At 40.9% G+C, this 26368-nt stretch overlaps 1 protein-coding gene across 2 annotated transcripts in view; it reads right to left on the bottom strand.

Moving 5' to 3' along the window:
- Nucleotides 1–26368, bottom strand: part of rbpms2a (RNA binding protein, mRNA processing factor 2a) — a 120704-nt gene that overhangs the window by 18311 nt on the left and 76025 nt on the right. For both annotated transcript variants that reach the window (XM_073025005.1, XM_073025004.1), the window contains 2 exons: nucleotides 16267–16417; nucleotides 10971–11119 (listed from right to left, as the gene is read on the bottom strand). In XM_073025005.1, coding sequence (XP_072881106.1) covers nucleotides 10971–11119; nucleotides 16267–16417 — 300 coding nt within the window. The remainder of the gene's footprint in view (nucleotides 1–10970; nucleotides 11120–16266; nucleotides 16418–26368) is intronic.

The following is a 26368-nucleotide window of genomic DNA, read 5'->3' as shown; positions in this document are numbered from 1 at the left end:
GAATGAGTTCTAAAGGTGAAGAGCAAGATATACATACAATAGGTGACATCTAGAATACACTGTCAGGGGTGGAGGAAATCGCATACAAATATTCTGTCCAAGAGGCACTTAAAGGACACAGATCTAATATGGACAAAATCTGATAGGTGTAGATGGGGAGAAGTCAGCATGAGGGAAAAAGGACCCATTTCTGAGACCAGACACAAAAGATACCGCAGATGCTGGAAATCTTCAGCAACACAAAATGCTGGAGGAAATCAGGTCAGGCAAATGGAGGGAGTGAACAGTCACTGTTTCAGGCAGAGATCCATCAGGACAGTGGCGAAAAAGTCAGTGGAACAAACCCAAATGCAAAATTCAGGCTTTTTAAAAAAAGTAAAGGCTTTTCAGGCAAAGTTGTTTGAAGCACTTGCATCAAGAGTGATGGGCTCCAATTCTAGGTCAATTCAGTTTGACTGACCATCTAAATCTCAGAAATACAGAGCTGGGTTGCAAGTCACCAGTGAATGATAAAGACTCATTGGTATTCTCCCTGCAGATGTGTTGGGAATGACTCACACCCTGCATGCTTAAAAGCACATTGTAAAACAGCACAGCAATTTAAAGATAAAGAAAAGCGAGCATCCAGCAGTCACGGTGAAATTTCAAAGCAGTTGTGAAGCACAAGTATTAGGCGGGCCTTCAGCTGAAGAGAGAATTGGACATGACCATGTCCTGGTACAACTTCTGGCACTGCACAGTGTGTCTTTTTCTGCTTTGCTGATCTCCAAAATGAAATATCAAGAAAGGAAACATTCCCCATTTTCTAATTTTTAAAATATAAACGCAGCACAAAGCAAGCAGGAGATGGGACCCAAGAGCGGGGAAGCTTCCTAAAAATACAAGCAAACCTTACAGCCGTGATTAAAGAAAAATGCATGTGACAGACTGCATTTAAAGTGATAAAACTTGGCAAAGATGTTCAAAATTCTAAAAAGGCTCATTTAGGATTTACTTTTGAAGCCAGCCAACCATGAGTATGCAAGAACATAATTAAGCATAGCAACAGTGTATGAGAAATAATTTCAGTTGGAATTAAAACTGAGCATAATCTAATTTAGTTCATACATTTTAATTACAAGTAACCGTGCAGTTCAAGATGGTAGGAATGACCCATTTTAGCACGTGTAGTTAAATAATTAGTGCTTACGAGCAGTTGTGCAGAACTGCAAGAGTAAATATGAATGGTACATCCAACAGTGGAAGAGAGACAGCAAGAGGGATGGACATTAACAATGGTTCAACATGAACTTCATTGTCACAAACCAATTAGCAAGGCCCAAAGAGCAAAAGGGAGCAAGTGACAAAGCTCAAGGTTATTAAATTATCCTTGCTACCTCAAGCATATTCAGAAGGCCATTCTAACCAGCACCTTGTCACAGTCCTTAAAAGGACAACATTTCAATGGTTCAGTTTAATATCAGAGATGTATTTCGTCTGCAACCTGAAATCGTTACTCTTCACAGACATTCATGAAATAGTAAAAGCACAAAGAATGACATTAGAACCCCGAAACCTCCCTTACACCCACAAGCAGCAGCAAAACCATCAACCCCCACCACACAAGCAATAGCAAAACCCCAAGAGACCATGACCTAGGGCCCAAAGAGTACTGTCCATCCCAACACTTTGGCATCTCAAACAGGCTCTTGCTCACTAACCAACATTAGTGTTAGTCCACGTTTGTTATCACCTTAGTAGTTGACAAACAATTGCATCAGGTGAGAAGATGCCAGTTTCCTGGAAGGAGTTTTAGGAGACCCATAAAAAGGGTTAGAAGGCAGGTGTCCTGATCAATTTCTCATCAGAACAGAATTTACCAATTTTTAGGAGCATTAACTACTGTGGGGGGGGGGGGGGGGAAGATAGTATGAAAGTATTTGTTGAATCTTATTTACACAAATCATGGCAAATACATTCCTGATGACATGAAACAAAGAGACCAAACTTTGGGATCCCCACCACATTCCCATCTCTACCCCCCACCACCCCCCAAATAAAACCTACATCAAATCCAAAGCTCAAGGGAACTAATCACTGCCAGTAGATCAGGTGAACTTCTTCAAATCAAAACCAGCTGATTTGGAACCAATTCAGGAAGTCCTTTTAATGGTCTCCAATGCCAAGATGACTGAGGCTCCTGTCTGAAGTTTTCCAGAAAATCAATGCACTCCCAGTTCAAAGTGTAGAGCTCATAATAAAACAGGAAAGCCAAGACCTATCAAAAATCTCAGGATATCAGAACAATTTGAACTGATTGAAGCAGAAAGTTCTATGTTCACTATTATTCAACTAAACCTCACTGAGGCTTCAATGAAACTTGGATAACTAAGAATGTGTTTAGTTTAAGATTCAAGAATGCAATTTGCTTCACGACCCCAGGGTTCTGAGTAGGTAGGTTCACCTAAGTGTCTGCACGCAAAAGTAGTGAAACGTGTCCTGCAGAAGTTCTACTGCTGAAGCAAGTCACGATCCAAATTCCAGCATCTGTCATTTCTGATGTCTGAAAAGAATCAAGATGTTGGAGGAACTCAGCCAGGCAAGCAGCACCTGTGGAGGGAAATGGTCAACTTTTCAGGTAGAGATCCATTCCAGATGAAACGTCGACTGTCTATTTCCCTCCACAGAGGCTGCTTGACCCACTGTGTTGCTCCAGGTTTTTATTTTGCTCCCTGGTTTTGTGTACATCGCAGAGCCAGCGTTTCTTCAATCTCCTTCCCATGCTTCAAGATGGGGAACATGGTTCTCCCCATTCCCACCCACCCCAACATTCCCTCTCCTTGTGGTCACTTGCCCCTTGCCGAGATACAGAGGGCTCACTTCACTAGCCCAAACAACATCTCCAAGGTATCCCTTCCTTTACAGGTAGTCAGTGCCATTCAGAGTTTGTTCACATCTCTCAGGCATTTAAAGCAATTCCATCTCCACCCTAAGAAAATTTAAACTTAATTCCATGTTCCTTTGCCTCACTTCTGAGCCCTGCACCACGTGTGACACAAAACAGGACAGCTTTCCCCAGCTCAGACTCAAGAGTTATCAGCACAATCTTTTTTCTTAAACTTCAGAATATACCAAACCCACCACATCAAGTGGAGAGCCCCTCCGATTCCTGTTGATTCAATTCCAGTTATGCATTCAACAAGATTTCTGAAGTTGGTTTAAGCAAAACAGACAAGTTCCAGTGGTCCTGTAGAAGCTGAGAATCTGAAATAGCAAAAGATGCCCAAGTTCCTCAGAAGGTAGTGTCTGTGGTAGAGGAGCAGTTGATGCGTTAGGTTAATGAACTCCACAGCCACTGCCTGAATGAAAAGCATTTAATTTTTCATTTAAACATGAGATTCTGCAGATACTGGAGTTCTGGAGGAATTCAGCAGGTCAAGCAGCATCTATATAGTTGGTTTTGTGCCAAGACCCTTCATTAGGAGTGAAAAGGAACCCCTCCCCACAACTCATTGCCTTCTGTCCATTTCGTTAAACTCCTTATGGGAGTGTCTCTGCCCAAAACATTAACTGTTTACTCCTCTCTATAGATGCTGCCTGAACTGAGTTCCTCCAGCATTGTGTGTTTTGTTTTTAGTTTAAACGGAATAAAACTCATTCCCATGTACAAAGTTCTGTGCATGGACATGCTGTTGCATTAGGACCAAGGGAACCCTGGCAAAAGTAACTGTGCTGAAGCAGATCCCAGATTCAATTCATCAGGCAGTGATTACACTTTGCTTTTAAAAGCAAACATTCCATTGTCCATTTTCCAATAATTCAATGAGTCCTGATGAAGGGCATCAGCCCAAAACGTTGACTGTCTATTTCCCCTCCATAGCCTGACCTGCTGAGTTCTTCCAGCATTGTATTGCAAGATTTCTAGTATCTGCCTTGTCTCCAATAACTATTTCTTCATTCTGCCTTTCCAACCTCTCCATGGCAAGTTTGGAACTTGATATTGGTAAGAAATGGCACCACTACTCTGGCATATTTAACATCCAGGAGTGTGTGTGATGTTCACTACTAGACACTAAATTTAACAAATAGGTATATTACATCATAGATTACCTGGAATTTCACTCCATCTCATGAACCTTGACATACCCTGCAAAGATCCCTACTTTTAATTCCTAACAGCATCAGACAGATTGCTCTGAAGTAAACACAAACAAAATTAGCACAGCAAGTTAGAAAAAACAGCAACTAATCAATACCAGGATTGATATCCAGGACATTTGAGAGCATTTCCACACTTGAGAGGTATTTAATGAAAAAGGCAAAAGGTATTTAAGAAGCTCCAACAATTTAAGATTATGACTTAAATGAAACAGAAGGACATGGCTCCATTAAAGCGGATTAGCACTGCATGCAAAATTAGTTTACTAACTGACCACATAGCCCCTCATGCCTGTTCTACCATTCATGGTGGGTAGCACACTTTTGTTTTTCTTGCACTAACCTATAATCCCATTTCCCATTCGTTTAAAAAAAAATCAAAGTCTTTTGGCTAGAGAATTAAAAATACACCCACCCTCCAAAGTTTCTTTGTCTCAGCATTGAATGACTGGAACTAGAATCCCCGGTTCATTCAGCCAGACAAAGCAGTCCACATTTTCCCTGTGCAAAATTCTTGTAGGGCTTGATATTTCTGAGATCTTCCTTCATTTTTCTAAGCTTGGGTACATGGACTTGTTCTGCTAAACCTCACGCAAACTCACCACCCAGGAGTCAATCTTGAAACTTCATCGCTTTTCCGTTACAAACAAGTTATTGATCAAGGTTAGGAGGCCAGATTCTGTACACAACACCCAATCTGAAGTCTCACCCAGGCTGCATGTAACTGGATAAAGCAATCTCATTCTCTGCACTCAAACCCAAAAACACCACACAGCATCACTGGCTTTACAGTGCAGACATCCCAGGTTCAAATTCCTACTGCTGCCTGTAAGGAGTTTGTACATTCTCCGTGACTTGACCACATGGGTTTCCACCGAGGGCTCCTCTTTCCTCCCACCATCTAAAGACGTACCAGCTGGTAGGTAAATCAATGTAAATTGTCCCTTGATTAGGCTAGGATTTAATGGGGGATTGCTGGGTGGCATGGCTTGAAGGGCCCATTCCATGCTGTGTCTCAATAAAATAAATTTTACTCCTTGTGCTGGTATAATCAGATTGGTGGACAAGGACCTCAAATTTCATCCCTCACTATTTGAAATAATTTTTTCAACCACATCTCCTTGCCCATCTATCTACCCTATCTAGACCTTTAAATTTGCCCTGCAAACCACTCAGTCCACATTGCCACCTAAATTTATATTAGCAAACCTGAATATTACGATTTATACTGTCACTCAAATGATTGGTGTAGACTGGACCCAACACCATTTCTTGCTGCATCTTCAGTTTGCAGTTGATTTTCAAATCCCATTTGCCTGCTTGTCCTAATCCAGTCATTTAATTGGCTCGTGTGTGGATCCTTTAGGACCTCCTGGAAACCCAAGTCCACCACTAATGAGCTCAGCTAGTTTCATAGTGGAAGGAGGAGGATAGTTAGTACCATACCTCGGCTCTAGAGAGGCAGGTTCAACCATAGTCTCAGATGCTGAATGTTCTCCTGACAAATAAAGGCATTATTCAGATACTCTGGTTTCCTCCCATAACCCAAATACATGTTCATAGGTTCATCGGCTGCTGCAAATTACCCTTTGGTCACAAGTTTAGTCCAAGTGGCAGAAACTAAAATGGTTAGTCAGCAAGAGGGAACATACACTCAAATGGCAACTTATTAGGTACTTCCTACAAAATAAAATGGCCACTAGGTGCATGTTTGCCGTCTGCTGATGCTGTAGCCCATCCACTTCAAGGATCATTGTGTTGTGTTTTCAGAGATGCTCTTCTGCACACCACTACTGCAACTCATGGCTAGTTCTGTTACTGCCGCCTTCCTGTCAGCTTGAATCAGTCCGGTCATTCTCCTCTGACCCTCTCTCATTTACAAGGCATTTTTGCCCACAGAGCAGCTGCTAAATGGATTTGTGTTTTGTTCTCCCCCGCCCCCCCCACCCCCCACCACAGTTCTTTGTAAACTTGTGCGTTTAAGATCTCAAGAGATCAGCAGTTTGAGATAAACCTCCACATCTGGCACCAATCATACCATGTCATTCACTTTGATCACATTTCTTCCCCATTCTGTTTGCTCAGAACCTCGACCATGCTTTTATGCATTGAGTTGCTGCCACACCATTAGCTGATTAGATAATTGCATTAAAGAGCAGATGTATCACAGTGTGGAGAGGGGTTACAGGGTAATAGGATAGGATTGTTCTGTTGGAAGTCAATTTTGACTTTGGCTCAGGAGGCCATTTGACCATTGTTAACTCTAGCCAATTCTATTTTAATGAACTGTTACCACCGAACAGATTATAGCATTTTGCATATTACAATGGTTAATTCTAATTCTCCTCTTATTCATGGCTAAAATTGCTAGTTTCCAATCTGTGGGAGCTATTCAAAGCTGGAACGAGTGCAGAGGAGTTTTACAGGGTGTTGTTGGGACTTGAGGCACTGAGTTATGGAGAGAAGAGCAGGTTGGGACTTTATTCCTGAACACAGGAGAATGAAGGATGATCTTATAAAAAGGTAAAAAAAATTTAAGAGTCTTGGGGCAAGGAAAAAAAAATCAAGAACTAAATGTGCAAGTTTAGGGTTAGGGGAAATTTAATAGGAACACATGGGGAAACACTTCACCAGTTAGATGGAATAAGCTGCAAAAGGAAGTGGCCAGTGACTAATTGGCCTCATTAATCTATTAATTAATGATAAAAACAGGAATGAGCTCATTTCCTTCTGAACAGTACCACCCCAATCTTGCAGAACATATGCTAATCCTCCTTTACAGAGCAGTTTATATGCAATATCTGTAGAAGGAATCCAGGCCCTTATCAGGAAACTCCATGTCTATTCTTTAGACTTGAAAAGTTATTTTAAGCTGAATGAGACAAGTAGTGCAAACAATTACTGGAGTGTTAAAGTTGGTCATTACAATTGCCTAAATAGCCAAGTCTCGGGAAAGTAACAAAATGGCACTGCCGATGAGCTTTATGAAGACTGATTGCATCAGAAATGGTTCACCAGCTGGGCCCACCTTCCTATACAAGATCCAATAACTTAAGGATCCTTCAGTCCTGATAAGGGTCTTAGCCCAAAATGTCAACTCTAGTCCTTTCCATAGATGCAGCCTGACACACTGTTCCTCCAGCATCGTGTTAAGGAAGACAAAGTTGTCTTTGGTATTTCCCCTTCCAGCTTGGTCAATGTCACTGCAGATCAAGTGAAAATAATTTCCACATGCACAGGGATTTGGGCAACTTCTAAATTGAATAAGTTATTTATCTATTTCTAGACAAAGTTGAAATCCTCAGTACACATGAAGTAGCAAACAGACCATTCCCATTCCAAAATAACTTCCCTATTTATCAGCATTTGGGATAAAGCCATTTAGAATTTCATTGCAAAAATGCCATCCACACTAACTTGAAATGAGGGCAACTCTCAATGCAGATTTTGGGTGGAGCACGCCAAGTTATAACTCAGTGTAGTTTAGTGAAGTTCAGTGAACAAGGACAAAAATACTCAGACATTCCAATTCATTTGATAACTTACCCAAATGTTAGTCTGAAATAGATTTTCTACCCATTACCTCCAAACAAGACAGATCACAGCTTCAAACGAACACTTCTACATCCATAGATGAAATAAACAAGATTCATAACCTTCTGAATTCCTCAATCTTTAATGTTGGGTTGAAGGAATACTCATCATCACTTAGTTCCAGTCCAGCCACGACTCCCACTAAGGGAAGTCATTCTCAAACAGTCCATCAAGCCTCCTACTTTGCATCTTTTATTTCACTAAGAGATCTCATTAATCTTTTATCACAAGAAAACTACTTCAAGAATTTCAGTTCCTTCTTACAAATCAGTGCCTCCGGCTAGCAGGGGGCACAAAGTCTGGCCAGGAATAAATTGCTTTAAAAAAATTTTCTTTTGAGCCCTCAATTTAAAAAAAAATAATTCACACCAGAGATGCAGAAACTTCAATGGATGCTTTCGTGCCAAAGGAAGGCAATTCACAAAAATTAGGAACTAGAAACACAAAACTTCTATAGATATGCAGAGGAGAGTATTCTGACTGGTTACATAGCGTAGTGATTAGTACAACGCTTTACAGTACAGGTGACCTAGGTTCAATTCCCACCACCACAAGGAGATGTACATTCGCCCCATGACTGTGTGCGTTTCCTCCGGGTGATATGGTTCCATTCCCCCCCCACCCCCCGCAACAATCCAAAGGTGTACCGGTAGGTAGGTTGATTGATCATTGTAAAATGTCTAGGTGGAGGAGTGCAAAGGGCCGGAGGCCTATTCCGTGCTGTAACACAATAAATAAATTATGGCCTGGCATGGAAAGAGCAATGCCCAAGAACAGAAAATCCTACTGGAAGTAGTGGATGCAGCCCATGGGTAAAGCCCTCCCCACCGCTGAGCACATCTACAAGGAGCATGGTCTTGGGGGCGGTGGAACGCAGTATTCAAGAACCCCAGCATCCAGGCCATGCTCTCGTCACTGCCGCCATGAGAGATAGAACAGGAGTGCACACGCACACACACTCTCCCAATATCTTTTGCTTATTATTATTTAATCTATGTATTTGAAGATCATTTGCACACTGGTTGTTTGTTGTGCACTTTTTCATAGATTCATAGATTCTGTTGTGTCTTTGCATTTACTGTGAATGCCCACATGAAAATGAATCTCAGGGTATATGGTGACATACATATACTTTGAAAACAAGTTTAGTTTGAACTTTGAAGTGAAGAACTCCACCCTCCAAGGAAATCTTGTGTATAGATTTCATAAACTCCATAGTTTTTCTAAATTTCCTTTCAATGCCTGCAAGAAAATGAACCTCAAAGTACGATATGGCAACATACACATACTGACAATAAACTTACATTGAGTGTGAGTGCTATGAAGGACCATGGGAGACGTGTGCTCAGAGACATTCAGCTTTTGTTACAGTATCAGTGACCCAGGTTCATTTCCTGACACAGCCTGTAAGGAGTTTATACATTTCCTCCAATATTCCAAAGATTCTGGGTTGGTAGGTCACATGGATGTAATTGGGCAGCACAAGCTTATTTGGCCAAAAGGGCCTGCTACCACTCTTTCTCCAAGAATTTGTAGTCAAATGTTTAAAAATGTCACTAATCCTGGGTAAAGTTGGAGAGCAAACATGCTCCAATGATGGGATTAGGCCAGCAAGTAGTGATAGGTTGTATGAGAAGATGCATTTGGGGTCTATCCAAGAATTCGCCCAAAATAAGTCCAGATACCAAGTTAAAACCTGAAACACTCTAGTGTTCAGAATAATTAGCCAAATCTCTGGATATCTGGTCTACAGGTGATACTTCAGATGTGGAGATCACTTTAACCAATGAAAATTCACACAACCAACTGGTGTCTCAACAACAATCTATCCCTCAAAGGTTGACTCAGGGCAGTACTTTCAGCCAATGGAATACTATCACACATGGAAAAATATTTTGCACAGCAATATCCTAAGAATGATGTTATCTGAACAATCGAATGCTCAAGGAGAAACGGCTGGTCAAAAATGCTCAGCAGTACACATGCTTTTCAACACATCTCCAAGGTGGATTTCCAGAGCTTCTCCATTCCACTGGGGTCCAATAATTTTAAAAAATGACTAAATCATCCCAGATGAAGAGACCCAAAAACATTTGCCCATATCTCGTAGTACACCCCCACCCTCTACGCAGCAATTTGTGTGCCTGGAGATACCATCCAACTGAAAACATTGATAACCTGACTGGTATTGAAATTCCCCCAAAGTTTCCATTGGCAAATTAGTGGCAGTTTCCTTGCAGTTAACTCCTATGCAAAATTTTAAATGACTGCTCTCCAAATCTGTCTTGGACCCCCTGAGAAAGGAAGTTCCTTTCTGAGCATTTCTGTATTTACTGGTACAAATTTCAGGTTGGACATTCTCCTGAGCACAGCCTCCACACCTTTCTTCCTTACGGAGGCCAAATCACACTGCGAGGGTTGTCAGAATATGCTTCAAGGCCTACACTTTCAATTAGGTGGAAATTTATTATAATTATACAGTAAATGCAAATCACTGGCTTCAGTGGAACACAACTGAGGGAAATATGTTCATATACTATAATACAGGATATATTTGTTTGAAGCATACAAGCACAATCCAAGTCACCACAGGAGGAAACACCTACCTTGGTTGCTATGTATCCCAGCAATACTATCCATTCCCAGTCCAAGAACCAGGGAGTACAATGTGCACCTTTTCACATTTGGTTTGTGATCGAGAACCTTGGCAACCAGCTCCCATAGAGACCTTAAACACTTTGCAAGCTTACTAATGTCTTTTTGCCCCCCCAAATCATTAACTGAGAGTTTAAGAAATTCGCCTGCAAGGAACTCCCTATGAGCAAAACGCAAAAAAAATACAGTTTGAAATTTTATAAAAATCTGGATTTACTTACTGATTTCTTTTAATAATCCATTCTTGCTTGAAGTTTATCCTGCACAACCACAAGCCTCTGACCCCTGAAAATAAGGCGTGTCTAGCTCATTCTAGACCAGTGACAGCACCTTTCATGTCCCACCCCACCGCTAGATCAAAGTAAAGGTGATCCATGCAAATCTGACAATGCAGTAGGGGGTTGGCATTGATGCAGTCGATTGGACTGGGCCTTTGTGTATTAGTAAGAAAACTGTGATCGATTAGGTACAAAAAAAAATTTTTTTTTAAAGTTGCACAGTGATCAGACTAAAAGGAATAAACCAGGACCTGTGCAGAGTGGTGTTGGAGGTGCTGGGTTGCTGACACAGCTACCATTAGTTACCTGAGCGTGAAGTGCAGCAGCTGCAGCAGCAGCAGCAGGGTAGGTGAACGCAGCATGTGGGATGGCAGGGGTCAGTTCTGTTGTGTACAGTGGATAGGGAGCCCAGGCCTCTGGAGATGCAGGGATGAGTGCTGTTCCTGCAAGGTCATCTGAAACATGGAACACATTTTTTGAAAAAAAGAAGAGATTTTTAGTCACGTCAAAAAATCAATGCAAGATTTACACCGCAACTAACACCGACGCCCACCCCCGCCCCCGACTCTGGACAATTAGAAGTCAGAGCAATAAACAAAACGTAGAAGTGTTAGGCAGCTTCATTGAAGGAAGATGGGCCAATGTTTTAAGTCAATGTCCAAACAGGTCAAGTGCACGCCAACCACCAAGCCATTTTCAATAATTCTATCCCATTCTGTTGTTAAACTAATTCAAAGACAGAATCTGGGAAGACAGGCTTAACTTCAAGTTTAATTTTAAGCGAGACATGCGTGTCACATGGTAGCGTAACAAGTGCAATCAACCCATAATTATTTAAACAGTACTTAATCAAATATATACAAGATTACTCAAACATTATTAAAACAAAATGTACAGCATATTCTGGCCACATCTTCCTCCCCTCAACCAGATTCTGGAGCTCACCTACACAACTGGGACAAGTTACTAACTTACACACATAAAGTGTTGGAGGAACACAGCAGGTCAGGCAGCATCTATGGAAAAAAGAAAATCTGCAGATGCTGGAAAAGTATTACTTGGACTTCCAGCATCTGCAGATTTTCCTCTTGTTTGCGATTTACTAACTTTTTAGTTGTGTGTTGGTGGGGGGGGAGCTGCACTGTCACAGGGATTCACACAGGCAGCACGAGAGATTGGGATTGAACTGGAGCAATGAAGCAGCAGTTCTGGATGTGTGTTAATGCCTGAGTCACCACAGCAATGATGCATCTCAGTGCTGCCCCCAGAATGGTTTAAATCACATACCAGAATGCACTGTTGACTCATTTAGAAGCCACTCCTTCATAAAAGAATTGACTTGGTTTCTGGGAATGTGCTTTCTGACATGACCATGGCTTGCACTGAGACCGAAGCCTTCAGGCTTAAGCCAAGTTGGCACCCAGCACGGAGTTTTAGAATTTGTCAGCTGAGCAAAACTGCACACAATTAAACAGCCAAATTTAAGCCCTTGTTTGTTAGCCAAAGTATTACAATTCAGAATAAATCTTGTTTAAAGGAATTTTATGGAATCTTTCACTGAAGTAAAGGCCAATTCCAAAACTAGATATTGAACATTAAGCACCTGCCCTAACCTCACTATTTCTTGTGTAGTAAATTGTGACCCGCTGCTGTGTGTCAAGCAATAAAATATATCCATACCTTGACCTGAAACATTCTCACAGCAGCTCATTGGTATAAAATCATTGCTGACAGAACTGCCTGAAGGAAATGGCAAACATTTTGCAGGGTTTCAGATGTCAAGAAATGTTTAGCTTACTGGCTAATTAAGCCCAATTCAAAAAGTTATACAAAAGTTGCTCTTTATCTGTTGCTTTCAGTACCAGAGCAGGTACAGAGAAAAGCAAGATTAGGTTTCAAGTTCTTGACTCTATGCCAAGAATGAATCAGCTCACTGTTATGTAGCTTTTTAATTCTTTTGGTTGCCAGTTCCCTGCTAAAATGGTTCCCAAAACTTGCAGCAAAATGCAATACATTGTTCTTTGGATAAATTTCCACCTAATTCTACTAACATGAAACTTGGAGCTTCAGAAACAAAAGAATCCTCCAGAATATTGTGAATATCAAAAGTGAAACTTACACCCATTCATGAATATGTTTGATCCAAGAATCATTCTACTGATGTTAATGCTAACCTAGTACTAAATGTACACCTTGTATCCTAATAATTTGATCTCAGGACCTACATGCCAAAGAATGCAGTTTATTATTTAAAAAAGTTAGCACTTTAAAAAAAAAACTAGCATATGCAAATCTGCCTGCAGAACTCAGGGCAATCTAATAAAAGCATCACAAGAGCACGTCCATAAAACATAGGACAGAATCAGGCCAGTTGGCCCAAAGTCTGCTCTGCCATTCCATTTCAAGCCCATTCTCCTGCCTTCCTCCTATTACATTTGACACCCTTACTAATCAAGAACCTGCCAACCTCTGCTTCAAATATACCAATGACCCTGCTTCCAGTCATCTGTGGTAACTAATTCCACAGATTCACCACCTTCTGGCCCTAGACTCCTCCACTATAGGAAATATCCTCAACACATCCACTTTATTTTATAGGTTTCAATGAGAACCCGAGCCCTCATTCTTCTAAACTACAGCAAGTACAGGCCCAGAGTCATCAAATGCTCCTCATATTAACCCATTCATTCATGTGACCCTCCTCTGGACTCTCCAATACCAGCACATCCTTTGACCCAAAACTGCCTATAGTGCTCTAAGTGCAGCCTGACCAACGATTTAAAGCCTCAGCTTTAGACCAATCACTCATTTTAAGAGTGCAAGTTCCAGTTTTAAATATAAAACTGTTCAATTTAATTGCAGTCCGCCTATGCTTTCAACTCGACCTGCAGATTTATGATCCAAATCAAACTTTATTATGTAGACCAATTAAGATCTAGTTGCATTAACCAAGTGTTCCTTAAAAATCAAAATCCTTCATCAAGATTGGGCTCCAACTAATAAATGTAGATCATTTAGCTCTGATCAGAAACATTCCTTTGCTTTTGAAAGAAATGATAAATGTAGTATCTTACAGGGCCTGACCAATCTTTCCACTGGTTTCCTCAATCACAATTTTCAAATGAAAGGAATATCACACCCTCAGTTAAGAGGCTTAATCTTGTCAATTAATTGAAAGGGTTTAAATGATCAGCTCAATGGATCTTCCTTTGGGAAGTAGAAAACAGTTCTCTTTTTACAACATGCAACTTGGAGATATTTTAAGCCAAGAAATTGGCTAAGGGATAGTAAGTTCTCTTGACAGTCAAGCTTAAAGAGGCATAACTCCAACCAGGTTCAATTCCTACTCCTGGCATTTTACATGCTTCAGATATTCCCTATAGCCTGTAGGGTTTCTCCAAGTGCTCCAGTTTCCTCCCACAATGTGCTAGGTTATCCCACTCCCACAAATTAACTCATGTGGCTGGTAGGAGAATCAGGAAAACTGATGAGCACAAGGTGGAATGAGATTACTCCTGGAGCTCACACAGTTGCAAGCACAGAGTCAAAATCTATCTTTGCACCTTCACCCGATTGCTTCCATTCTGAAATTATTTCTTTAAACATCTCTATTCAAGTTATAATAAGTGTCTGAAGATTTAAACATGACAATTTGAGCGTCACATAGCAATTGGTAATTGACAAGTGCTCACTATAGATCACATCACTCGATCCTAAACAGTTTCATCAATAGGATGAAATAGACATTGATTACACACAATCTAAATGTAAAGGTTGAAGATACCACCCCTCCCCCCATTCCATTCTAACCAGAACCAACCCTTGGCTATTCTGAGCAAAATACTATCAGCAACTGCAAAGATATTAGCCAGGCTTATTTTGACTGGGATCCAATATTCCGCAGGATTGGTTGAAAGGGGTGATGGGCAGGGAAAATTCTTTGTTGCAACTGGAGACTAAACCTACAGACCATAATCAGCTCAATTGTGATAACATTCACTGAAGGAAATAACATGCAATCATTGAAAATTGCTCAATTGAAGATAATTACAACTGGAAACTTCGGTTTGTAGATTTCCTTAATTATCCATGAACCTTGAAGCTGCCTACAATTGCACTGTCCTCCTTCATACTAATTAAGGTGCAGTGAATTCTGTATTCAACACAATAATTATCAACTTAGTCAAACCAGGTGCTCTATTCCAATAATATTCAAGACAATTCCAAGTTAATAATAACCTAATCTGCTCCTAGCTTCCATTCTTATTCTAGGAGGCTAGGAAAAGGGGTGGGGTGGAAGGGTGATAAACACATCCTGATTACTCTGCAGAATTACTGGCACTAACACGGGTAATGGAAAAAAAAACTGGCCCATCGTTGTTTCCAATATTTAGGTAAAGTGGTCTCTTGGTCAAAAGGAAACTTGACAGCCAAAGTCCATTCAGCAAGATCGGTGCTTCATGAGATGATGGACAAAGTGAAATGAGTTCTAAACGCTGTATGTAGCTTTGGAAGTGATGATGTCTTAGATCTTGAAACCTGAGTTTGCTGCTTTTAGCCTGAAATCACTTCAACGAGTGAATGTTGGAGACCGTGCTCGCAAAAAGCAAGGAGTCCCGCATGCACACCATCTGCCAGATAGCAGTCTGGTTGTGTTAAGTGGTACATCTTGGGACAGGTGTGTGCTATGAGACTACCTCAAGACAGACCATCAGTCCACCACAACTGAAGTGCACCTTTCAGCCATGTGTAGGGTGCAGCTGACTAACCCTGGAGAAATAAGCTAGAGCAGTAGTGTAGCAGCTGGCAATAACACTTACGGCGCCAGCAACCCACACGCAATTCTGCTGGTGTCAGTAAGGAGGTTGTAGGTTCTCCCTGTGACGATGCGGGTTCCCCCAGTTGCTGCAGTTTCCTCCCACATTTAAAAGATGCACAGATCAGTGTCACATGGGTGTAATGAGGCAGTGTGGGCGTGTTGGGCCAAAGGGCCTGTTACTGTGCCTCATCTTGACATAAGTAATCTGTAATCAGCATCCCAACTCAACACGCTGGAGAAAGTAGTGGGGAGCTATAGCTAGAAAAAAAAAGGCTCTTCCTTAATTTCATACTTTTCCCATTGATTTGTTCATTTGAGGTACAGCACATTAGAAGTCCTTCTGGACTTTTGAGTCGCGCTGCCCAGCAATCCCCCCAATGTAATCTTAGCCTAATCACAAGACAATTTATAATGACCAATTAACCTACCAACTGCTAGCTGTTTGTACAGCAAATTGCTCAACCTACAGACAGTCTGACTGTGGGAGGAAACCAGAGCACCCGGAGGAAACCCACATGGTGACAGGGAGAATGGACAAGTTCTTTACAGGCAGCACGGGAATTAAACTCAGGTCTTCTGTACTGCAAAGCGTTGTGCTAACCACTAGTCTACCATGCCACCCAATAACAAAATTCATTATTCAGCCAATGTCATGCACATGGTACTCCATCTCCTTAACTGGAATTGGCAAGGCTGTTGTCATGACGCATGGCCTATATTGGAACGCTAGACACACATTAAAAGAATATCGTAATTGCAGAAGGTTAAACTCAAGTAACTTACAGGGGTCCCGTGCAATGAAGTGTGCTCCCAAGGCAGGGTGCATGTTTGTGGGATTGGGTGTAGCCATTAGCTTGCTTTTGGCCATCTTCGTGTTTGCCTTCGCAAATTCCAACCTGAGAGTTTGAGGATTTTCAGGATCAAATCGAATACCCTATTTTTTAAAAGAAGTAAATTTCAACCAACAAGTCCAAAAGAACAATTTCAAAGACATTGAGATACATGCTAGATTCAACTCAGGACCACTCAGGTTTCATTAGACACATGCCTATTGGAGACAAAGGCTCACCATATAGCCTTATTATGGAACATTCACAAAAATCAACTGGAGTAATACAAGCAAAAAAATTAAAAGTTGATTAAAAAATGAAGTTTTGAGTTAGAGATACCCCATTGCCTGATCAAGGGGTTATTTGCACTTTTGAGGATACAATCCATTATGTTAGAGATATTGTACGTAGCCCAGGAATCGAGCAGTTTCTTTTGTCTCTTATTCCTCATTCATTACAGTCAAGGATTCCAATAGATTTTTCCCCACAATACATCATCCCACTTCACACTACAACTGGAGATTTTGTTTGTATCTGGGTTCTTGGCAAATGACTACTGGCATTCAGCCAAGCAACCATCGCCCCAATGGGCGCATGAACAGTCTTGTCTTGGAATGTTCCCCTCCCTTACATACACACAGGAAGATGTACTCCATTTCCTTATAATGCCTTGTATTTTGATCAATTGGCCCTCTATTTGGAGTGTGCTTGGGATAGTCGATTGACAAAGAAGCAGAATTGTGGACACAGCTCAGCACACGACAGAAACCAGCAGCCCTGCTGTAGACTTTTTGTATATCGTCTCTAAAGTACACTAAAGACCCCAGACGACACACTCCCATTGAGGGGACGATACAAAAGCCTGAAAACACATACCCCTTAGCTCAATAATAGTTTGCATCTCACTGTTAAAAGACTATTGAACAGTCCGAGTGCGGTAAAATGTTTTTGACCTCAATCTACATCATTATCTACCTGAACTTTCTCTGAAACTTTTGTATGTGCTGTTGTTGTTCACTCCGATGTACTACCTCAGTGCAGTGTGATGAGATGGTCTGTCCGGATGGCATGCGAAGAGTTTAACTGTACCTCAGCACACGCATCAATAAACCAATTTGTTTATATTATAGAGACGTACACACTTGGGAACTGTCCAACAACTACAGTAATTCAATCCGCACACAAGGACAGAAGGTGCTTAGTAAAGTCTGCAGGATGGACAGGCTTGGGAAAAGGTTTGAAATCACAGTCAATCCCCAGCAACAGTGGATTACTTGTATACTCTCCACACAAGAAACATTGGACAGATGTTTAGTAGAAGGGGCAGTTCTGCTGAATGCACAGCTATTTTATACACACTAGGATGGTATTATTTGCATTGAATCTGACCCCAGGAACCAATGTTTATAAGCAACAATCCTCATACCCTGCTGTAGAGATGGTTTGGTAAATAAGCCAGTCTGGTTACCCTTACAGGACCTAATCATATTGCAGGATTAGACTGAATCCACCAACCCAAAGATTAAGGACACACCAACATTGTTCAATACTTCAGAAGTGATCCAGTTCTGCATTACGAGCTCAAGGAATTTACAGATGGGATAGAGGGGTTTTGGACTGTAGGAGTTTGCATTACATCAGTGATGCTGGTAGACACTAGCAGGGCATGGATGGGATAACCAAGTTCAGGGTATTTAGCTGCCAAGTTCAAGTTGAAAGGGAGTGGAAGAGCAAGTTGGGTGGAAACACCTTCTTGGATCTCGGCTCTTGCCGACAGATGGATGGGGCTATGGCACAACGAAAGGAACAATAGATAAAACAGTTTGTCTGTGCTTGGAGGCTATTATGGCATGACAGTATGAAGACCAACAATGTTCAACAGATGTTTTCAGGCCAAGATCAATTGCGGCCGGATTATATTTAGTTGCATTTGGGCTGACAACCTACTGTAAGTGTAGCGGTGACTGCAAATGCTTTGCAGGACCCCGTGATCAATACCTGCCATTGTCTGCAAGAAGGTGCATATTCTCCCCTTGACTACAAGCTCTCAGCTGCTCTGATTTTCTTCCATGTTCCAAAGACTTGCTGTTAGTGTTAGTGAGCTGTGGGCATGCTATGTTGCCACCAGAATAGTGCCAACACTTGCAGGCTGCTCCGATTTGAATCGACACAAATGACGTACTTCACTGTGTTTAGAAGCTTTGATGCAATTCAATGAATATGGGCTGGCCCAGCAGTGTAGCAGTCAGCACAATGCTTTACAGTACCAGTGACCCAGGTTCAACTCCTGCCGCTGTCTGCAAGGAGCTTCTACATTCTCCCTGTGATCACGTGCGTTTCCTCACAGTCCAAAGACATACTGGTTGGTAGATTAATTGGTCATTGTAAATTGTCCGCCGATTAGGCTCGGGTTAAACAGGTTGGCTGCTGGACAGCCTGGCTGGAAGGGACAGTTCCATGCTGTGACTCAATAAGCAAATCTTTCACTCTGTAGTGTCACAATAAAATATTACCAATTCCATAGAGAAAAAGATATAGATACTCCTATAAAGCTCAGTTAAGATACAAATTTGGAAGCACCAGTTATGAAGCCAAGTAACATCGAATGAAAACTCCCAAACCAAGTTCCAAGTTTTTGATGCAACCTCTAGTGAAACCAGATGCAAAAAACATTGAAAATTGAACCTAACAAAATATTTCAATGTCAGTGTTGCATCAGATGAATTTCCACTTTTGTACTTCCTCGCTGAGATCCAAAGCCACATTATAGAAGCAGGGAAGTACAGGTGAAGTGGCAGACAAGCTTCAGAACAGCGTGTTAGGGGGTCCATTAAAGCACTTTGGAAGCTATCTTCAGGCATTTCACATAAAAGCTGGTTTAATACGAGATACCAAAAGGCAGTAAGATCCAAGAGATTTTGGGAGATATATTTTTGGAGCTGTAGGTATTAGAAAAGGCGTAGATTTGACAATATTAAGATACACCAGTCAGCCCAGGCAGGAATATTTCTCCTATGAATACCTGGGTACTTGCCTTCAGTTTTCACTATGGGCAGGTTTGGATTTTTTAAGCCCACTCACTCAAATGAGTACTGTCACTACAAAACTCAACTTCCATTCAGTCAAGGATCCCCAAATCTAGATGGGACAATATTGGACAAACATCAGCAAAAAAACTTTTCAAGAATATTAACATCATAACCAATTTTTTTGTCTGCAGATCACATTGGAGGAATTTTAAACAGTAGGGGTGAAGTTGTTGGAAGCTTGTTTATCCCCTACAAGGCATTGTCATCCAAATCGTAACCCAAATGCATTTAGGGTTGGGAAAGCACCCAAAACAATCCAAAACATCACTGTATCATAAGCCACAACAGTGCCAACAATTCACCTGTGTTCATTCATTATATCCACTTGCTTGTTAAACCCCTCATAACCATTACAGAACAATAAATCACTTCATGTTTGCTATCAAGATGTGGGCATTTTAAACTAGTATTTCAATCATGCAAAGATCAATCCCAGTAAAAAGCTTTCCATTGGGTTCATGTACACACGAAACCCTTCAATGGAGAAGTGGCAGTCATAAGAGAAAGGCTAAATGAGATACTTTATGCTAATTAGAGAACAATCAAAGGACAGACTTCTCAGAGCGAGTTTAATTATGTCACATCAAGGTCTTATAAGTCAAAGATCAATCATGAGCACCATGCCAGGAATACCCCAGTACCAACAATTTAAAGTGACTGACAGAAATTAGTGTTCATGTCTGGCATTAGCAAATTTACCAAGATCCAAAACCTAGAAAACTTTAAGTTCAATTCTCCAGAATGTACACAATTCACAACTTTTTGCCTTATTTTATTTGATCTAAGCTAGAAGTCACAAGTTAAGCATCCCTGGTAGCAATGAGCCAAATTTTTCATGCATGCAGCTAACTGCATTAAAGATAAAAGAAAAGGCATTTCATTGGAGGTTTTATCAAACTAATATGTCTCTGCAGTGGATTGGAAGTTTCCCTTTTAGGTGGAAGTCAACTGACCCATTAATGGGCCCATCCAAGAATTGATGTAAGAATAGATAACGAGTGTAGAACAGGCCACATGTCAAAAGCAACATCTGCAATGAGGCAACCAGAAACCAATAGGGAAATTTCTATGGCTCATATACCAAATCTTAAAACTTGGGATTTCTTGGGATTGTACTTAATTCCAAGCACAACGTGAAAGTCTTTGAAGATGGTCAAAGATGGAGGAACTGATGAAGCTGAATGGTCTTACACCATAGTTATGCTAGTTAAACTACTCAGCCTAATCCCATCTTTCTGCATCGGATCTACACCCCTGCATGTAACGTCCAGTACTAAGTATTTAAGATTTGTTGAATGTTTTTGCCACCACCAACCTTTGGGTGGGTTAAAGAAAGTTTCTTCTAATCCTATTACTTAAAATTAATTTCCCATAGTTGCATTAAAGAATGGGGCTGTTACGTATCCCGTAACTGGATCACTTACCAGCAAAGATAGAGAGGTCCGCTGAAGTCTGATGGTACCATTTTCAAACGTTTTTATTTATAAAGGGGCACAAACATAAGGTTAATACAAACATTCAGATAACATACGTCGTCAATACTCAATCTAAAGCGCAGGGGTAGTACTACTCAATAAGAACTAAGCTCTATCGTTGTCTAGGGGTTAAACGATTTGTCCAATTGAAATATAAAAGTCTCGCCAGTTCATGGGGGCTTTTTGCCGCTTGAGGGACCGCTGGGTGTTCATGGGTTGGAGAGAGAAAATAAACTTGCCAGCCTTCTGGACTCAAAGCGTGAGATCGAGAACGGGAGTTCCTCGTTGTCAGTCCGAAATCCTTTTCGGGGTTATTAGCCACTCGATTCCCTAGCTAGGGGATGCAAATCACACGTGGCTTCCGAGCAGCTTCCCGTTATTACGAGAGGAATGAGCGATGGTCTCCGTCTGGTGCGTCGCTGGAGTACCGCCTCCAGCAGTCTCCTTTTTATCATGGCTGGCAGATTTGTAAACGTCAATCAAGGTAGGGTGAGGTCATCCCCACACCACATTGCCCGAGGGTGTCCATGTCCCTGATAGCTGGCACGTACTATAGAGTTGCAATTCACACAGGTGCCTCTAAGAACAATGGTCAACTCCGTGGCATTGTCTCTCATTTCCTGGGTCCAAGACCTGAATTAATAGCGATCTTGCGATTCTCTTAAAGGAGGGGGCTGGTCCCGCACCCTTTGGCCCCTCAGAGCTGTGGTACTTTCATAACAGGGCAAAAAGCCTTTGGTGATATAGGTGCCTTAATTTTATACAGCAAAAATTAGCCTACCGTTCTGAAGAGCCATCCAATTTTCCCTTAGCTCAAGTATCCATTCCTGGCAACATTGAAGCATCCCCCAGGAGATTTCTAATGTAATTACATCTTGAAACCGGAATATTATTGTTACATGTACCAAGATAGTGAAAACCTTTGTTTACATGCAATCCAGATTGAATCTATCTAATAGACCATTCCATATGGAAGCATTAAGGTAGTCAACAGGAAAACAATGCAGAATAGTAGTATAGTTAAGATAAATAAATAAGGTGCAAGTTATATCGGGAGAACAAGAGTTCTTTTTTTTTAAACCTAAAAAGGTCTATTAAAGAGTCTGGTAACAGCAGGATAGAAACAGTCTTCTAGTAGATTTTATAGAAACACATGAAAGGATTAGATAAAAGGCATGCAAGTCGTCTCCACTGTAAGTGAGACTAGAATTAGGGGACAAAGCCTCTAATTTGGGAAAAATAGATTCAGGACAGAAGAGGATGAACTGCTTTTCCCAGAGATTCCTCAAGTTCTCATTACTTCTCATTCCTGAAGTCATGGCCAAGCAAGTGTTGTATACAGTTCTAGCACAGATGTCACTCTTACTATTCTGTATCCCACCTAAAAAAACATCTAACAAACCTTATAATCACCTGGACTCATCCTGACCAGTCAATGAGATTGGGTGGAATGGAAACATTCCAAGAAAAATTCAAGTGGATAACTCAACATTAATTGTTGAATCAAAAATTAACAATTGCATCAAATTAAGAGACTGTACAGTTTTCCAATATCACCTGCCTTTGCACAATTATCCACAGAAAAAGCTTACTAAGAATGCAGAAGACAAAGCTAGGTAGAAGAAATACAGAAAGATTATGTTCACAGTTAAATAAGCATGTGTCTTATAGAAAGTAAACCTGGGGAGTTAATGAAAAATGAAACACCAGATGCATTAAACAAATATTTTGCATTAGTCTTCACTAGAGAATACAACTAACATCTCAGAACTAATTAATCAGGAATTGGAAGGAAAATGAATTCATTAACATGTGGTACTGAACAGCTTGGAGATGTGGGCTGACAAGCCTCCAAATCCTGATGGACTTCTTAAAAGTGGCTGCAACAGAGATAGCTGATGAATTAGGTTCAAATTGTCCTGAACTTATGAAATTTGATTACAAAAGTGCAAATGTAATTCTTTCATTCAAAAAAAATGAAACAAAACTCAATATCAGAAGCTATAATAAGATAGTCTGGCAGCATCAACATTGTCTTTGAAGTGATATGTCAGTCAATTTATTAGAATACTACAAAACAGCAACAGGTCAATCAGCCCACAATGTCTATGCTAACCACGATGTTGCATTAAACCAATGCTCTTCTGAATTTACATGATCCATGGTCTACCATCCCTGAATTTTCATGGGTCTACCTCGCATCCTCCAAAAGGTCACTGTTGTATCTGTTTCCAGTATTCCCCCAGGAAATCCATTCCAGCCACCTATCAACCTCCATGCAAGAAAAACCTCAACCTCCCACCCTTCACCTTCAATGCAAGTCCTTTAATACTGACTTTTGTACCTTAGGAAAGTTCTTTCGGAGTTTAATTGTTTGCTGAATTGGGTGGCGTGGTAGCACGGCAATTTGTGCACTCACTTTACAGCACCATTACCACTGATTGGGGTTCGAGTCCTGCTGTTTGTAAGGAATTTGTACATCTCCTCATACTCATGTGTGTTTCCTCCCACATTCCAAAGATGCACAGTTAGTGTTCATTGGCCGTATGTTATGCTAGCACCAGAATAGCCAAGACTCTTGCAGACTGCCTCTAGCACAATCCTCACCAAATTGACATAAATGCTGCATTTCACTGTATTTTTCAATGTGTGTGACAAATAATGCTAGTGTTCATCTTTAAGAGCCAGAAAAACATCCTGTTGGAGTTTAGATAGTAACATGTTGTGGATTAAAGCAACCAGTGGATGCAGTATACTTGCATTTCCAGAAGGGATTCAAGGTGCCACAAAAGATTGCAAACAATAACAACCGAATATGGAGGCAATATAGTACCATGCACAGAGGATTGGGAATACAACATTGATGATTAGACAAGTGACCCTTTGTTATCAAGATGAAAGGGAGTATAACCCAAGGATTGGTGGGGCAGGCTCTAATCTTAATTTATATACAAATAATGATTTGCAAAGCACGATGCATTGCTGCTAATATTTCTGATGACAAGTTAGGAAAACTGTAAAGAGAATACAGGCTACAAAGTGATAAAGATTGAGTGATTGGAACAGTGAGGAGTAGACACTACCCCAGCACCTCCTGACAAACCCAATCAACCCAAACCTAATCACAGGCCAATTTGCAATGACCAGTTAACCTTCCCAGTATGGCTTTGGACTGTGGGAGAAAAACAAAGGACCTGGGGAAAAAAATCATGCATTCTACAGGGAGGATTCATAGAAACTCCTTACAAATGGCGACGGAACTGAACTCCAAAACACCCTGAGCTGTAATAGTGTTGCACTAACTGCTACACTACTTTGGTGCCCAGCAGTATCATATGCAAACAATTAAAAGCATTAGTTTTTATTACCATGGAATGTATACAAAGGAGGTTATGCTTCAATTATATAAAGCACTGGCAATCTAATATCTTAGTACTAAATACTGCAAGGAATCTTTAAAGTGGTTGAACAGTTGGAATGGATGAATTCTTTACCCAGTTGGACAAGCTAGGCTTGTAGCTGTTGGAGTTTAGAAGTGTGGCAGGAGATTTGATTCAAAAAACGTTATTTAAGACAGAAGAAAAAAATGGGGGCCCCCCCTCCCCAAGTCTTTAAAGTTTTTCCAAGTTCAGGCAGGAACTCTGAAAGGTTGATCTGCAATGATCTTTTTGAACTGCAAAGTAGGATCAAAACTTCAAGTGGCCTACACATACTTTGTTTGCATCTCACATTTCTCCCTTATCTCCCATCTTGTACTCCCTTCCATTTTTTGCACATCCAAAATTCATTACTTCCATTGTCCTTTTCTCTAGTCACCGACTAGTCCATGCATTTCCTGCAGTCAAATGTCAATCACTGTCAGCTTTTGTCCTGGGAAATGTCAGCAGACAAAATTTTAAATAGTAGAAACAGCCAGGCACCAGCTATGCTACCCATGAAACTGCACTGGAAAACTTGCTGCAAAATCATCCAACAATTATCCTTGCATTCCTACTATTGAAATCCAGTGTTTTTAAAAATATATATATAAAAATAAAATAACTGTCCCACTTAAACAGGACATTGTGAAAATCTGCTAACAATCTAAACTATTTCAAAATCTTAAAAAAAATAATTACTAGTTTTAAACCATGACAATTACTCTCGACAAACCAATATCTAATTTTCACAGTACTATTAATAATTTGCCCACCACTAAAGTTACTGGCCTGCCATTAGTTTCACGTTATAACAATGTTAGCCAAACTTTTGATACTGCTCTTGTGCAACAGTGTCACAGGAAGTCATTCCTGTCTGTGGCCATCAAACTTTACAACTCCTCCCTCGGAGTGTCAGACACCCTGAGCCAATAGGCTGGTCCTGGACTAATTCCCACTTGGCATTATTTATTATTTATGGTTTTTATATTGCTATATTTCTGCACTATTCCTGGTTGGTGCGACTGTAACAAAACCCAATTTCCCTCGGGATCAATAAAGTATGTCCGTCTGTATCATGAATCATTTCTAAATGGTCTACCACCGAGTTTTCATTTTAGTAGCCTGTTATAACACCAGATGAAGGTAAATCATCTACTTTCAAAAAGGTACTAATCCACTTCATTTCCTCTAGTGTTGTGCCAAACAGTGATTCATATAGTAGTTCACCTTCCCAATGTCAGTACAGTGCAGCATTGCCCCCATGAAGACAGCTGCAAATTCCTCTTGACCCTACCAATACTCAGTTTCCAATGTGCCCCACTCTTAACGCTTTGTACCAGTATTTTCTCATACCTTTTCAATTTACCAATTTCTATCAATTTCATCTGTGTGCTTCCTATTCTCTCAATTCCTATTAACCTATTCTTATTATATTCCTATTAACCCAATTTCCCTCGGGATCAATAATGTAGGTCTGTCTATGATCTATGCTACAGGATTGAACATCTGACATATCCTGTTTTGCCTCTGCCATCCATTTAGATGCTTGGTTAATTAAATCAGAGGGAAAGGATGAAGAAGTCAACTAGACTTTCACCAAACCAGACACGGGAGCAGAATCAGGATACTTGGCTTGAGTCTGCTCCGCCATTTGATCATGGCTGATCCATTTCCCTCTCAACCCCATTCCCCTGCCTTCTCCCTGTAACCTTTCACACACCAACCAATCAAGAACCTATCAATCTCCACCTCAAGTATACCCAATGACCTGGCCTCCACAGCCACCTGTGTCAAATTCCACCACCTTCTGGCCAAAGAAATTCCTCATCTCTATTCTAAATGGAGATCTGTCTGTTCTGATGTTGTGCCCTCTAGTCCTAAGATTTCCCCACAATAGAGAGGATGTTTCCAATGAAGGGTTTTCAACATTTAATAGGATTCAATGAGATCTCACGCCGCTGCCCCCCCCCCCCCACTCTTCTAAATTCTAGTGAGTACAGGCCAGCACCATCAAATACTGCTTATAAAAGCCTTTCAATCCCAGAAACATTTTTGTAAACCACCTTTGAACC

Source organism: Hemitrygon akajei, chromosome 21 (assembly GCF_048418815.1).
Source record: "Hemitrygon akajei chromosome 21, sHemAka1.3, whole genome shotgun sequence".
NCBI classification, from domain to species: domain Eukaryota; kingdom Metazoa; phylum Chordata; class Chondrichthyes; order Myliobatiformes; family Dasyatidae; genus Hemitrygon; species Hemitrygon akajei.
The sequence above is the reverse complement of the archived record's forward strand: the minus strand, read 5'-3'. Positions and strand labels throughout refer to the sequence as shown.